This window comes from Gordionus sp. m RMFG-2023, chromosome 1 (assembly GCF_954871325.1).
Source record: "Gordionus sp. m RMFG-2023 chromosome 1, tfGorSpeb1-WG-v2, whole genome shotgun sequence".
Taxonomy (NCBI): Eukaryota; Metazoa; Nematomorpha; class Gordioida; order Chordodea; family Parachordodidae; genus Gordionus; species Gordionus sp. m RMFG-2023.
In genome coordinates this window covers 76,524,093-76,541,646 of record NC_088775.1, presented here as the reverse complement: position 1 = coordinate 76,541,646, position 17,554 = coordinate 76,524,093, and the positions used below count along the sequence as shown (strand labels likewise).

Below are 17,554 nucleotides of genomic sequence, written 5' to 3'. Positions count from 1 at the left end.
AAGACTAAAGGCAATTTCTAAAAGAGTAGCTAGTGGTATAATAAAAGAAACTGAACAAATAATTTTTTTTAAAAAAAGTATGGGATCATTTAAGGGAGGAGTGGATGCTTGGAAGTTAGATCGAGAGATCTAGTACGTTGTTTACAGTTATTTGTATTCGAGGCTTTTAATTAATTGGAAAGAGTCCTTAAATAATAAGTTGTTAGTAACTATAATAATAAAAAAATTAATTTAAAAGCTGAAATATTTTTAGGGACGTTGATCAAGCAAAAAACGAATTTTAATTTAGTCGAGAAATCAACATAAAGTCATAGGTTAGGGAAAGATATACCAAAACTGGCCTTTTTAAAATAACATTGAGAAGATCTACAAGTGGTAATTTTGTAGATTATTTTACCGCAGACAACGCAATTAGATAGTGTTAATGTATTACAACCTAGATGGAGTGCAATAGAGACTCTAAATTTTTCTAACGAGAGGAGCAACCCGTCGTAATGCGGGTATACTTTAGCACTATGTTAAATAAAATCAAACTACATTCATCCTTTTTTAGCCCTAATTTGTGAAATGGTAATATTTTATATATTTTATATAATACATATTTAATAGGCTAGTCATTTTGATGAAGAAACAATTGAAAGTTTTAAATAAAAAAATTTTTATTACTAACTTTAATTAATGTAATTAGCTTATAGAGAATGTTTCTTCTTACATGCTAAAAAAGGAATAGTAGAAAATAAACATCAATTGGCTAATATTATGCATTCCTTAAATTATTGTGCAACTCAAAATGAATTAAATTTATTTTACAAAACTCATAGTATGCATAATTTATAACTTACAATATGATATATTTTAAGTTCAAATTAAAAAAATTTTTTTTATTAAACTGATCTTAACCTTGTAAAACCTTTATTTTCTATATTTAGTAATTTATTTTTGTTTTAAGGTAATAAAGAAATTAATTTTCCAACCTTCTTGGATATAGCTTACAAATATAAACAAAAGGTTGACCCAAAAAAGGAGATTTTAGCTGCTTTCATAGCTTACAATTATTATGATAGGTATTTAAATATAAATATTAAATAAATAATGTGTGTAAATTTAATTAGAAAAAATAAATCGAAACAAATTATAAGTATGAAAGATCTCAAATATATTTTGACCAATTTTGGAACAGATAAACTTGATCTCTCAGATAGTTAATATTTGAATTTTATATATATTTCATTAAATATTTTACACAATATATAGTTGATGAATTGTTTCAAGAATTGGGTTTGGATGTTGGGAAAAAATCAAATACTAACAAAAAAATTGAGATTGAATATGAAAAATTCCTTTATAATCTAATGATCTAATGTAGAATTGTTTGTATTTATTTAGTGCAGCAAATAGTATTATCTTGCCAAATCACCATTATTTATATATTCTCACATTTTTACAAATTTTTTTATACTAATAAATTTTTAACTTATACATTTATACATAATTTATATATTTTATAATAATTATTTAATGTTTTTTAACCTAATTATCAAACTATTAATTATTGCTTAATAAAAATAATGATTTAATTTTCTTTTTTGTTTGTATACCTTATTTAATAGACAAATTATTTCTTTTGTCTTTGGTATATTGAGGTTTTTAAAGGGCTATCTATTTGTATTCAACTCTCCTGTCTATCTTAACATTGCCTTGTTACTATATTTGCATACTATTTTTACATAATAATTTTGGGTCATTCCACATCAAATGATATCAAAAATTAGAATTTTGTCTTAATTCTATTTTAAATTAATTTGGTAATCAAAGCAAGGCTTGGCAAACTAAAACTCCAGCTCATCATAGGAAAAATAACTTATTTTTATCATTATTGGCCTTTAGAAAAATAATTTTTAGATCATAAATCACCAATATACAAATATAAATGAAAATGGGTGAATTGTGTGTGTAAAGAAAACTTTTTGAGATACTATGAAATCTAAATTTTAATAATATGATTTTTACAGAAATTGTGCACAGTTAAAACTATTAAATATAGAATTTAATTATGTTATTTATCAAAATAACCAAAAATTTCTGACCTTTCATCAAAATATAGGTATATTTCTGATACATACCACATAAAATTAGGACAAATTTCTGATTCACTATCATCAAATAAATGGGAAACTTTGGATTTGCTTCTCATCTTTTAATAGGCTATCCCCTATTAAAATATTAGGACTTTGAAATTGATGAAATAATATGAATGAATTGATTGAATTAATAATTTCTTAGCTTGATATTTCAGAACCTGGTCTGGACATAAACCTGATGAGCTGATTTTCGAAAAAGAAATTTTTTTTTTACAAAATTGCTGGTAATTGAATAATTTTTATTTCAAATCAATTGGAAAATCATATGTGCATTCATTTACTACTAATTTCCCTTTGAAACAACAAAACACCCAAAATAATGTAATTTTAAAAATTCTAGGTCAGACCATATAATATAATGATCAGTAAAATTTATGGCCAAAATCACTTATAATATCTAAAGGGTGGCAGCATTTAAACTGTAATATAGAAGCTGTTATTGGATGACAATCTTGAATACATCACTCTGGTCAATTTTACTTAAAATGATTTCCCATTTGTGGCAAAATCATTAGAATTTTAGATCATGATCAGGTACTCTGAGTTTGTATCTTTCCACTTTTTATCCTGCCTTCTTTTAAAATAGCATTTTTATCAGGCCTAAACCCTGGTTTTTTATATATAATATTAACTAGAAATCTGTAAAGCGGACAAATTTGAAAAACATTATGATGAGAAGAGAAAAATCTTTAATGAGCTGGATTTATATGTAAATTTTTAGGTTGGACAATAAAAAATCAGACAGGGCTTCACAAATCTCCGATTTTTCATAAAATTATAATAGGATAACACGAGCAAATTTTTATATATTTTATAAATTTCTTCAAGCTAATATATTGATTAATATAAATACTAATTTTTAATAAATTACAATATGCTGGTTTCTTTGTATTTTAAGAGCTGTCCAATTAAAATCTATAAATATAGTAAATTCACAAAAAATTAAGCAAGCTATTTTTGATATGATCTAATAAATACAATACATATATCAAACAATTGATTAATAGAACTGTTGTTGCAGAAAGAAATAGCCATAGTGCCGACTTCATGTGGGTTTTGAGACTCGCCCTATTGACAAAAAATAGGAATTAATCAAACAAAAAATGCAGTGATGGTTATGATGGATCCTCTGACGTTAGTAGAATGATATCTTTACAAACACGTCTTCATAAGGAACAATCTATTTACTTGCGATAGATATAATGTTTCAGGATGATTATTAAATGGATCCTAAATAGAGATATATTTTTGGATTACTCAAAATTGAAAAATATACAATAAACTTTTTAGAGGACGATAATTTTGAAAGGACAAAATAAGAATAGAAATTTCCTTTTTCCAGAATATATAAAATTTATTATAATGCTATTAACAATTCCCATATTTGTGTGTTCTGTAGAATGATTGTTTTTAGGAATAACACTTCTTAAATCTTATTTAGGTTCTACGATTAAACTGCAACTACTAAATCATATCTCAATTTTAAATGAGAGTAGAGAAAAGAAGCAAAATAACTTGAATTAAATGTGATAATTAATATTTTTTTAAATTAAAATGAAATAAAGAGAAACATTTTACCATAAAAGAATGATATTATATCTTTCACAAAATAAAAAATTGTTAAATATTATTTAGATATCTATATTATGAAAAAAACATTAAGGGAAATAAAAACTGATATTTTCTATACAGAATTATACTTTGCTACAATTAATTAAAATTTGATTAGGTTTTTTTCCAGGTGTTTAACATATCTTTGATAAAAAGCTAAGAGGAGAAATATAAGCACCTTAATTGGCATTGTAGAAAAATTATTAGATATAGATATTAAAAATTTTATGGCCGGATAATTAGTTCATAAAAATTTAACATGTAAGGACCGACATTTTGTAAAATTTTAACGAGCACAGCAACTTGTTCTAACATGTTAACCAGTTTTGCTGATTTCTAAAATTAACAAATTTTTAAACATTTATTTGTTTGAAATAAATAATTAACTTAGTTACAAAACAAAAAAGTATCTCTTAAATGAATAAAATATTGAATACTGTCGATTATATTTATATTGTTTTATACTAATAAATTTTCCCGTTCCTAAAAAAACAAAAATTGAGAATTTTGCTTATATCTCCTAGAAAATTTTGAAAATATTATTTAAAATAATATTAGTAATGGTAGGGAAATAAATATTTGTATTTAAATTAAAAACCGCTAAAAATAGAGGAAATATTAAGATTTTTTTAAAAATTATACAGGAGATATAGCGAGATTACCAATTTTTCGCGATTTAGAACCGATCCCATATTAAAGTAAATTTTACCTTCTGTATTTATTAGAGAGAGTTAATAAATATTTTTTTATAAGATGGGTTATCAGACATGGCGGTTTTCATTTTTTGTCCCCTAAACTAATAGATGAGTATGAGACGGTTATTATGGGGGAATGTTTTAAAATATTTAAAGACTGATAATTATTTTAGCTTATTAAATCATCTTTACAATCTTTAATTATATCCTCTTCAATCTTTTTTATCAGAATTTAATCTGAATTCATATTTCTAACTACAAATATTTTAATTAGGGCAAAACCACACTTACATACTGTAAACTTAGTGAGCGCTTATTTTTATTATTGATGTAAAATCATCTGAAGAAATAAATAAGTACAATTAATATAATAAAATAAATTATATTATTAGAGAATATAAACTAACATGATTCAATATTAATTATATTAAAAATCTTGACGGTTTGAAATGCAACAACAAAGAGGTAATATATATATATGAAGAACTTTGATGGTTGATCTGATTTAAAAACTCGGCTTAAATAATTTATAAAATTTTTAAAATATATTTTTTACCTATATTTTTTAGGAATAAATTTAAATTATTCAAAAAAAACGCGTTACTCGTTATTTTTTAAAAGGGAAGAATGGATTTTTTTTTCTCAAAGAAATAACTCCGCTGGTAATAACGTTACTTAGCAGCACTAGTATTTTTATAAAAATGAGATTCAGATAAAGATATTTTAAATTTAAATATTTATAATTTATTTAAAGTAATGATTAATAAAAATTTTATTACATGAAAATTACAAAAATTTAGGGAGGAGTTTTTTGAAATTCTCACATGCATTCCGAAATACTATTCAGGAAAAAATAAGGTCTCTAAAAACTTTGAATTATGAAAATTTGCTATAAAAAACGTGGAACAATGAAGTATAGCCCTGAAATTCGTTAAAATCCTATGCATATGAATAATGTTGTTAAACGGCTTGATTTTAGCAGATTTTTAAGAACATCTAACTCAATATTTAATCCAGATGCAAGCCTAGAAATTTTGCTCAAAGATGTACAAGGATTTGGACATCCTATTAGCGAAATCTCAAAGCTTAAGCAATATGTTTCTGGCTAGCCATTTTTAAAAATCTGACTAAACAAATTTGTTGCAATTCTATTAATTTACCAATGATTTTAATTCTCATGCATTCGCATATGTTTTATAAGAAAAAGAATGGATTATGGTTGCCTAAAAAATTACTTTTTGTAATTAGGATTGCTCTAAAGAGTTTTAAAATTAATATAGGGGCTAGATTAAAAATAATTATCATGCAAAATTAATTTAAATTTCTTCAAATTAGAATAGCTGAGCAATCGTTTGCTCCTCCCTTCTGACACGAATGGAAGGAATAGTTATTGCTTAGGAAAAATGGCAATTATTTTTATTGATAGTAACAAAGTGTTATTTTAGAAAATAAGATAATATCTTTTAATTTTTCACCATTTTATAAAATAATTCTCGGCTAAAGGAAAAGGAAATTATATAATTATTTATAAGGGTTTTGTAAAATTGTCAAAATAATTGATTTTTCAAAATGGGTGCTAATTTTTATCTTTCCACGTGCAGTGCTTCGGCACTCAAATCAGCTACAATATTTAATCCTACTATATTTATCCCTGGCCTTATTTTTCCCTGATTGAAGCACTAAAATATATTGATTAATAGTGTTGTTAATCGGCTTAGCCGAGTCGGCTCGAACAGAGCTCACCCAAATTTTGGGTCGTTTTTTTCGACTCCAACTCAAAGTTTTGGTCGTTTTTTACGACTTCGACCCGAGTTCAAGCCGAAAAAAACGACTTCGACCCAAAATATGGGTCGTTTTTTCGACTCCGACCCAAGTCCAAGCCGAAAAAAACGACCTCGACCCAAAATATGGGTCGTTTTTTACGACTCCGACTCAAAATTTGGGTTGTATTTTTCGACTTAAACTTGAAATTTGGGTCGTATTTTTCGACTCAAACTTGAAGTTTGGTTTGGTCATATTTTTCGATTCAAACTTGAAGTTTAGATCGTATTTTTCGACTCCAACTCAAAGTTTGGGTCGTTTTTCTGACTCAGACTCAAACATCGGGTCGTTTTATTCAATCCGACCCAAAATATGGATCTTTTTTTTTTAAGACGACTTAAAGTGAGGGTTGCTTTTTTTCACCCCTAACCCAATATCTAGATCATTTTTTTCGACCAAAAGTCAAATAACATTTAGTATATATTAATATTATAGGCGGGAAAGTTACTTAAAGCTTCTTTAAATTATAATATTCATCATAGTTATATTTTAAAATTTTTAAGTGAAGATGTACCATAGAAAAGTGTCATTTGTCATGATGGTTATTTTTGAACTTTTTTAAATGAAATAGATAAAAATATATATTGTAGACATGTTAAATCAAAATTTCAGTGATGATGTACCATAGATAAGTGGTAATTGTCATAATCGCTATTTTTGAACTTTTTTGAGTTTTTTTAAAGCAAATTGCTAAAAATATATATTCTAAACATGTTAAATTAAAAATTTTCAGTGAGGATGTATCATAGATAGGTGACAATTGTCATAATCGCTATTTTTGAACTTTTTCAAATTTTTTTAAAGGAAATATCGAAAAATATATATTCTAAACATGTTAAATTAAAAATTCAGTGAGGATGTATCATAGATAGATGACAATTGTCATAATCGCTATTTTTGAACTTTTTCAAATTTTTTAAAGTAAATAGCTAAAAATATATATTCTAAACATGTTAAATTAAAAATTCAGTGAGGATGTATCATAGATAGGTGACAATTGTCATAATCGCTATTTTTGAACTTTTTCAAATTTTTTTAAAGGAAATATCTAAAAATATATATTCTAAACATGTTAAATTAAAAATTCAGTGAGGATGTATCATAGATAGGTGACAATTGTCATAATCGCTATTTTTGAACTTTTTCAATTTTTTTTAAAGGAAATGGCTAAAAATATATATTCTAAACATGTTAAATTAAAAATTCAGTGAGGATGTATCATAGATAGGTGACAATTGTCATAATAGCTATTTTTGAACTTTTTCAATTTTTTAAAGGAAATATTTAAAGGAAATATCTAAAAATATATATTCTAAACATGTTAAATTAAAAATTCAGTGAGGATGTATCATAGATAGGTGACAATTGTCATAATCGCTATTTTTGAACTTTTTCAAATTTTTTTAAAGGAAATTGCTAAAATTATATATTCTAAACATGTTAAATTAAAAATTCAGTGAGGATGTATCATAGATAGGTGACAATTGTCATAATCGCTATTTTTAAACTTTTTCAAATTTTTTTAAAGGAAATATCTAAAAATATATATTCTAAACATGTTAGATTAAAAAATCAGTGAGGATGTATCATAGATAGGTGACAATTATCATAATCGTTATTTTTAAACTTTTTCAATTTTTTTAAAGGAAATAGCTAAAAATATATATTCTAAACATGTTAAATTAAAAATTCAGTGAGGATGTATCATATTTAGGTGACAATTGTCATAATCGCTATTTTTATTTTTAGATATTTCCTTTAAAAAAATTTGAAAAAATTCAAAAATAGCGATTATGACAATTGTCACCTATCTAAGATACATCCTCACTGAATTTTACTCACTGAATTTTAATTTAACATGTTTAGAATATATATTTTTAGATATTTCCTTTGAAAAAATTTGAAAAAGTTCAAAAATAGCGATTATGACAATTGTCACCTATCTATGATACATCCTCACTAAATTTTTAATTTAACATGTTTAGAATACATATTTTTAGCTATTTCCTTTAAAAAAATTTGAAAAAGTTCAAAAATAGCGATTATGACAATTGTCACCTATCTATGATACATCCTCACTGAATTTTTAATTTAACATGTTTAGTATATATATTTTTAGCTATTTCCTTTAAAAAAATTTAAAAAAGTTCAAAAATAGCGATTATGACAATTGTCACCTATCTATGATACATCCTCACTGAATTTTTAATTTAACATGTTTAGAATATATATTTTTAGATATTTCCTTTAAAAAAATTTGAAAAAGTTCAAAAATAGCGATTATGACAATTGTCACCTATCTATGATACATCCTCACTGAATTTTTAATTTAACATGTTTAGAATATATATTTTTAGATATTTCCTTTAAAAAATTTGAAAAGTTCAAAAATGAAAAAGTTAAAATAGCGATTATGACAATTGTCACCTATCTATGATACATCCTCACTTAATTTTTAATTTAACATGTTTAGAATATATATTTTTAGCTATTTCCTTTAAAAAAATTTGAAAAAGTTCAAAAATAGCGATTATGACAATTGTCACCTATCTATGATACACCCTCCCTGAATTTTTAATTTAACATGTTTAGAATATATATTTTTAGCTATTTCCTTTAAAAAAAATTGAAAAAGTTTAAAAATAGCGATTATGACAATTGTCACCTATCTATGATACATCCTCACTGAATTTTTAATCTAACATGTTTAGAATATATATTTTTAGATATTTCCTTTAAAAAAATTTGAAAAAGTTTAAAAATAGCGATTATGACAATTGTCACCTATCTATGATACATCCTCACTGAATTTTTAATTTAACATGTTTAGAATATATATTTTTAGATATTTCCTTTAAAAAAATTTGAAAAAGTTTAAAAATAGCGATTATGACAATTGTCACCTATCTATGATACATCCTCACTGAATTTTTAATTTAACATGTTTATTTTAGAATATATAATTTTAGCAATTTGCTTTAAAAAAACTCAAAAAAGTTCAAAAATAGCGATTATGACAATTACCACTTATCTGTGGTACATCATCACTGAAATTTTGATTTAACATGTCTACAATATATATTTTTATCTATTTCATTTAAAAAAGTTCAAAAATAACCATCATGACAAATGGCACTTTTCTATGTTACATCTTCACTTAAAAATTTTAAAATATAACTATGATGAATAGTTAATCAGAGCATTATAATTTAAAGAAGCTTTAAGTAACTTTCCCGCCTATAATATTAATATATACTAAATGTTATTTGACTTTTGGTCGAAAAAAATGATCTAGATATTGGTAGGGGTGAAAAAAAGCAACCCTGACTTTAAGTCGTCTTAAAAAAAAAGATCCATATTTTGGGTCGGATTGAATAAAACGACCCGATGTTTGAGTCTGAGTCAGAAAAACGACCCAAACTTTGAGTTGGAGTCGAAAAATACGATCTAAACTTCAAGTTTGAGTCGAAAAATACGACCCAAACTTCAAGTTTGAGGTTTGAGTCGAAAAATACGACCCAAACTTCAAGTTTGAGTCGAAAAATACGACCCAAACTTCAAGTTTGAGTCGAAAAATACGACCCAAATTTCAAGTTTGAGTCGAAAAATACCACCCAAATTTTGAGTCGGAGTCGTAAAAAACGACCCATATTTTGAGTCGAGGTCGTTTTTTTCGGCTTGGACTTGGGTCGAAGTCGAAAAAAACGACCCATATTTTGGGTCGAAGTCGTTTTTTTCGGCTTGAACTCGGGTCGAAGTCGAAAAAAACGACCCAAACATTGAGTCGGAGTCGAATAAAACGACCCGAGCTTTGGGTCGGGGTCGCGACTTGCGGCGTTTTAACAACACTATTGATTAAGCATTATATAATGAAAGTTACACAATAATAACTTCCAAATTTTAACCAACTTTACAAGTAAAGTGTGCAGGCGTATAACCAGCGGGGTGGGGGGCAGGGGAACAAATCCCCTCCCCCAAGTCAAAAAATGCAGATGCCGGATATATTTTTCAAAAATATTATTGTTTATATTAATTTATATTTGTTAATATTTATTCCTATCTCATATTAAATATATATTTAATTACATTTATTTATTACATTCATCTACTAAGTTATTTCATCAATTAATTTCAATTTCTAGTTTTCCTTGACGCAATATTTACATATTATTTTCAAATTTTTAACGGCGTAATATTTATCTACCATTTTCAAATTTCTAGTCAAATAATAATTATTTCTGAAACTCCTAGTCCAACAGGGAGAAAGAAATCGCAAGCTTGTCTAACGAGATAAAGTCTCCGCCATCAAGCAGTAACAGCTTTTATGTAGTTAGAAGAGCCGATTATTAATGCTATTACTGAAATATCACAATGGCCTGTATGATATATTTCCTCAGAAGCAAGAAAAAATTATTGTCAATGCATATTCCAAATTTTTTTTCTCATTAGAATATATTATTTAATTATACAACTATTTTATGTAATACTTTTCAAAAACATGACATTAACTTGATTAAGAAGATGAGAATAGCGGAGAGCATTTTATTAGAACTCAAGGAAATTAGGGTTAATGTTGATGAAGAATTTCATATTTTATATGTTATTGTTGAGTCAAAAGCAGAGCTATACGTGTTTAATATTTGTATCCCTTGACTTGCAGCAAGGCAAGCTCATCGTTAAAAAATTTATATAGGATCAGTAGAAGAGTATTATAAAATAAATGTCCCCTCTCTTAGATACACTTTTAACCCAAATAAATGAATGGTTTTTAATTCATCATGCGGCACTTACCAATCTGCAAATATTACTTCCACAAAAGCCTTCCCAACCTTTTTCAGATGGTGATAGGAAAAAAATATTTATTAGATTTTTATCATGAAGATGTTAAAGTATCTTATGATGCCTCATTAGCTGAATAACTATGTTTAAAAGATTAACTATGGTTGATATAGTCCCAAAAAATGATATGGATGGGATGCTTTGTATTATTTATTTTAGATTATATTCCCAATGTATTAAAATGGTTATATATATATTAACAACTCTTCCCATTAGTAAACTAATGAGAGAACATTCTCTTTTTAAGAAGAATAACAGAGTGCAGAGGTACCATTTGCAGGGCACGGCCCGGATTTTTTTTTACCCGGCCAAGATTTTTTTAAAAAAAATTTTCAGGTCCGGCCCGATATTAAAAATATAAATTTATTTTATATTTTTATAGCTAATAATAACGATTTCAAATATAGGGTGTTTTAAAATATACAGTCTGGCCCGGATATTTTTTAAAAAAATTTTCAGGCCCGGCTTGGGTGTTATTTAAATAAAAATTTCGAGCCCGGTTCGGGTTTTTTAAAAAAATTTAAATACGGTCCGGCCAGAGGGTCGGGCTTGCAGATCTCTAAAAAATATACCAAGAAGTACAACTTCTGAAAGTAGATTGAAAGGTTTGGATCTTTGAATATTCATAGGCATTTCATGACACGCAAGAATGAGATAATTGAAAAATTAGCTCAATCCCAACGAAGATTGAATTTTAATTTGTAAATATATAATATACAAAAATATACAAATTACAATTATTCCTAAAAAACTTTTTGTGTATTAATTTATATTTCCAACATTTAAATTTTTTATACTTTATATATAAATTTTAAAGGCTCAAAAAGGGTCATTTAAGAATTCATATAATGGTTATATTTATTTATATTTTATAATTCACATTTATTTTATAGTTTTTCATATACCGCTAGTTATATCCGCTTAATATTTTTTAATTCAAATTTATTTTATAGTTTTTTATATGCCGGTTTATACATATAATTTTTTTATAATTCACATTAATTTACAATTGTGTATTAAAAATAGTTATAGTCCTAATAAATTTATGCTTGATATTTTTAAAAACAATAATATTTCTTAAAAAAATTATTATCCCCCCCCCCCCTAAGACCAAATTCCTTGGTACTCGGCTGAAAGTGAGATCATAGTTTGTAATTATCACTTTGTTTCTGTATAGGGGGTCATCCAAAAGGGGCGGAATTATTAAATACTAATCAAATACTAAATATGGTTAAAATCAGAATATTTAATGCTTTTATACTTTTCATGGCAATTTTGGCATACATTTCATATTTGCGAATACACTTTCTTTTTATCTTTATGTTGACTACTCAACTGTGAAAAATGCACTAAATAAGCACTAAATAAATAGCACATGTTTCCGAATTTGCGTTTTCAAACGATAGACAGAAACCTCGATGTGGTTAAATTCAAAAATCCTCTAACATTGACGTGAATTATTTCCGAACTTATAATTTTGGAATGATAATTGTCATCGATGTCAAAAGATACAATATAAAAATAAATTAAGTTTTTCATTAAGAAATTTAACATCGAAGACTCTCCCTTTGAGCGCGATGTTAGGCAAAACATTTTTTTTTGCAAATAACTTCTTTTTTATACTGGCTACATCTAAATCAAATTATTTGATTAGTATTTTACGAATAAAAATAAATTATTTTATTTTATATTTTACCAATACAATACAAATCAATTATTTGATTCAAGAATATAATTAAAATGAATTTGAATAAAGAAATAAATTATTTATCGAATAATAACATTTTCATTATTTTAAATCGATCGCAAATATTAGAAACTACATAAAAAATAAAGGGGGACAGATGTTTTTTGGTAATTAAATTATGGAATTTTTTTATAGCTTAAAACCAGGACCTGGAAACAGTCCTCTTCCAGAATTTAGAAAAATACTGGAAACCATCTTAAAATTTATGAAAGCAGGAGGACCCATTTTAAAATTTACAGAACCGGTTCTAACAAAAGTGCCAATAATTTTATATGATAAAAACCCGCCGATGTCAATTTATTATTTTTTGGATTTTTTTATAGGCCGATAAAAAAATATTTTTGATCATTTTTACGGTCAGGTCCTTGGGTATTTTTTATTTATTTGTAAAATTTAATTATTTTGAATGTTTTTGAGGGAATTTTATAAATTGTTTCATCAAAGGTACATTGAATGAACAATATGAATGAATATTAAATGCTTCAAATCATTATATGATTTTTCAAAATGATTAATTGATTTTTCAAAAGGATTAATTGATATAATTTAGATTTATTGTTTTGGAGTCAGAACCGGAAACTGCATATTATCTAAGAACCGTAGTCAGATCAGACCTGGGCGCCGAAGCCTTAATTGACGGCGGTGGTTTTTTGATAATTTTTTATCGGCGTTCAGCGGCGCGCTAATTCCGCTGCCACCTAATAAATTAGTGGCGGCTGCAGCGTGCTATTTATTTTAAAAAAATTTAAAAGAATTTAATTTATTATTTAATGTATAACATTTTTTTTATAATTTATTCATGCTCTTAGTTCTAACATTGTTAATAGAGTTTAATTCATTTCTTAAATTAACTATCTAACTCATATTTAAATTATGTATTTTCTCATTCTCAGATAGATTAAGCAATTGCATTTTTACTCAAATCAGAGTCAGATAAAACAATTTAATATAAATTTAGAATGCAAGCAAAATTTAAAGTAAGAAATATAATAAATTATAAATCAGATTTAGTAAAATTAAATAGTATTTTATTAAGATTCGTGGGACATAAAGAACACCTTTTTGCATTGAGTATTAATCCAGCGATAAAATTCTTCACCTGGGTGTATTGGTTCCAGGAATACAAAGAATCTTCCTAGCTAAATCAGCAAGCCAAGTAAGTTTAAGTCACTTTTTTTAACAAATAGTTAGTGCATCCTCTTCTGGAATACCATGTTGGCTGAGCAAAATATGGCATTCTTGCTCTTTATTGCTAATGTTGTTATAATCATGGTTTGGAAGGGAATGTTTATACTAGCTATTTTAGCTATATACAGTGGCCCCTACACTTTCTGAGCGAATGAAGCAGAATACCCCCCTGAAAAGTACCCCCTTGAATAGTACCCCCCTCCCTCGAAAAAATGATAATTATTTTATGACATATAAATTTCAAAAATAATTTTTATTGCATCAATTTTTAATATATAATATAAATAAAATGCAAAAAATATATATTTTATAAATATTATTTTTAAATGAATAATTTAGATAAATTAGGGGAAGAGAAAGCGAAAGAATTTATAATTTCATCAATATTTAATTGTTTAAATAAATTTTTTTCCATTGATAATATGGTTAAATTATTGAGAAATGGATCTTTCATGGTACTACGAAGTCTTGTTTTAATTAATTTAATTTTACTCATGACTCTTTCGGCAGTACATGAGGTTGTAGGAATGGTTAATAAATATTTATATAAAATTGTTAAATTAGGGAAAGCAGAAAATTTTAAAAGTAGACGATAAGGTAAAATAAATGAATAGTTTTTCCAATCTGAATCGTAAGTCTCTGAATTATCATCATCAGAAGAAGCTAAATAATGTATTGGTAAAAATATTTTAATTGAATAAATTTACAATACTCAGAATCTGATAAATCTTTAGATTCTTGAACCTCTAGGTCATGATTAATAATTACATTCCCCATTTTAGCCATCTTATAAATATTTCTAAACTTCAACATTTCTTCGAAAATTTGACTTGAATTTAAATTGTAAAATTCACAGATATTCTCGATATCTTCTTTAATAATTGATTTTTCTGCCATTCCCTTTGGCGTAAAAGATGATGTTTGATGTAAAAATATCATCGAATCATCATTAAATCTTTCGTTAAACTGCATAACAATTAAATCGAGTGTAGCATAAAACACTCCTATTTTAAAGCTAAAAAAAATTTCTAAATTTAATGATGATATTTACCTCTCCTTTTTGGATTGTAATGTTTGAAGTCTAGAACTTTCAAAATCAAAAGGTAGATATCTCTCCTTCACAATATCTTGTGCCTTTGAAAAAACATCCAAAAATCCAGTGTTATTATCTATTAGATTTAAAAATAATTAAGACAATAATTTATATTATACTTCTCAAATTAATCAAGCAATCTTTTGCCAATTGAATTTGATTTATTGCAAACCCTATATCCTTCGAAATGGTTTGCAATTTTGTACAAGCCGTTATCAACAATTTTATCCAAAACACAAAGTGATAAGATAAAATCAAAATTTTCTATTCTAAAGACTATAGCACTAGCCATAGTGGAAGTGGCAGGATCTTCAGAATCCTTTAAATTTGTTAAAGCTGCCCTCAAGCATCATAAAGTAGAAAAAACAATAGCTTTATATGACGATAGCCAGCTTCTAAATAATTCAAAGCTTTTCTTTATATCGTTAAAATTAAGCCCACCATGTCTTTTTCTAATATGATCTATCCATTTATCATCTCTTATATTATGCGATTTGCAATTTTTAATTAGGCATTTTTATTTTTTTTGGTTAATATTTTTAGGCATATTTTAAAATTGGAAAAATAATTTATGACAAGAAATCTCGGTTAACGACCTAATTTACTAAACATCGACCAAAATTTCCGTCAATATATATTAAAAATATTAAATTGGGGGGAGGGGGGTCTTATTATTACATTTATAAACCAGAAATCACTTGATCATGATGGATGCAACAAAACAGAATTAAATAATAAAGAAAATTTAAAAAAAAAGTACCCCCACTTAAATTTACTGAAGCAGTTGCTTCGGACCCCCCTCCCGTTGTAGGGGCCACTGGCTATATATGAACTGGATGTTTGCCCATTTCGTCTTGAATCTCACTCTATGCATTTCAATCATCCTTTAAAAGTTATAAATGTCTAATTAAGAATTAATGATGTCGTAGAGTTCGAATTTATATATTCTGAAACAATTTTAAGATTTGGAAATCTCGGATCAAGTAGTGTCGCTAATATATAATGTTTAAAAAATAATTTTATTAATAAAAATATAATATTAAATAAATTACTTGAAATTCGGTAATTGGAAACCTATGATCAAGCTTTTAGTGCATATTTTCGGCAAATAATATCCAGCGATCAGACTTAGTGATTTGCACATGTCTTTCTATTTCACTGCAAAATAATAATCCTGAATTTATTTATGACCCCTTTTGGGAGGAAAGAAATTCCACCGAATATCGGAATCTGAATAGATTTAATAATGTGTAAAGTTCGTCATTTATATCCATTTGTTATTAAAAAGTTTTAAGGATATTTTATCTATTTTATATAGAAATCTTGAACACTACGGATACTTTCTAATTAAATTAATATGCTGTGCCAGCAAGTAGGACAATTTAATTTTTAAGCTTAAAGTATTAATTAGATCTGTTGGTGAAATGCAATTTAAATTATCAGCCTCGCTATCAAAATGTTCATCAAAGTATGGATGAGAATCATCAATATCCAAAATATGGCCTGTTTTATAAATTTTTTGCAGGCATTTACATTATTCATCCTCAATTTCACATTTCAAATCAGCTACTCGATATCTGAAGGCTGAAATAATTTCTTTAATTCTTTTAGTCAGAATATTAATCCTGGCAACTTTTTTTATGCCAACAACTGTAATTAAATTATGAAGTCCATGCCCTAAGCTTAAATGATACTTATAATCCCTCAATCTGATGCTTCTTTTGACATTACCCCAGAATCAGTTAGCATCTGTATTATTTTGTTTTCTAAATGGAATTCTTCTTCTATACTATCTATCTCAGATAATATGGTTTTACGAGTATGCTTTTGCGGCACGCTTCTAGTTGACAGAGTGAAATATTTTAAATCAATATTATTAATTAAGAAGACCAATAATTTCGACGCTTGAAATGATCTGTCCATAAATCAAAAGTGATAAAACAGAATTTTGATCCTGAATCAATCAAATTTAAAACACACGCCTTTATTGATGAATAAACATAAGTGCATTCAGACTAATGGTTATCCTATCAGGCAATTCTGTCAAGAAATCAAATATCATATTATAAAAAAAATCGGCGGCGAGAGCCATGCTGCTCATCTCAATCGCGGCTTTTCCGGCGTGAATAAAATTACCGGTGGCTCCGACCTGAGCCGGCGGCGCATTCAGCCTTTTAATTCAGGTTTTCAAGCTTTGGATTTTCTAATTATACTTTGGAGGATGACCGTGGTCCGGTTCATGTATGTCGGACCGTTCGTACTGAATTATCGAACAATGACCTTCATTGGAGTGGGTTTCCATTGTTTTTTATATTTTCTTTATAAATAAAATGCATGAACATTATTCTAAGAAATTTAATCTTATTTATTTCTCCCATTTAAAAAATATCATTGTTATATTATATAATATATATTTAAA

The 17,554-nt window shown here is 26.5% G+C and overlaps 1 protein-coding gene across 1 annotated transcript; it reads left to right on the top strand.

The window, feature by feature from the left end:
- The first annotated feature begins 515 nt into the window (after positions 1-515).
- On the top strand, positions 516-1,582 carry LOC135922167 (calmodulin-like protein 4). Its single transcript, XM_065456593.1, has 6 exons — positions 516-570; positions 610-640; positions 689-820; positions 950-1,064; positions 1,113-1,201; positions 1,255-1,582. Exons 1-6 carry the CDS (start codon positions 568-570, stop codon positions 1,359-1,361), a joined length of 477 nt encoding a protein of 158 aa, XP_065312665.1. The 5' UTR covers positions 516-567; the 3' UTR covers positions 1,362-1,582.
- Positions 1,583-17,554: the final 15,972 nt, after the last annotated feature.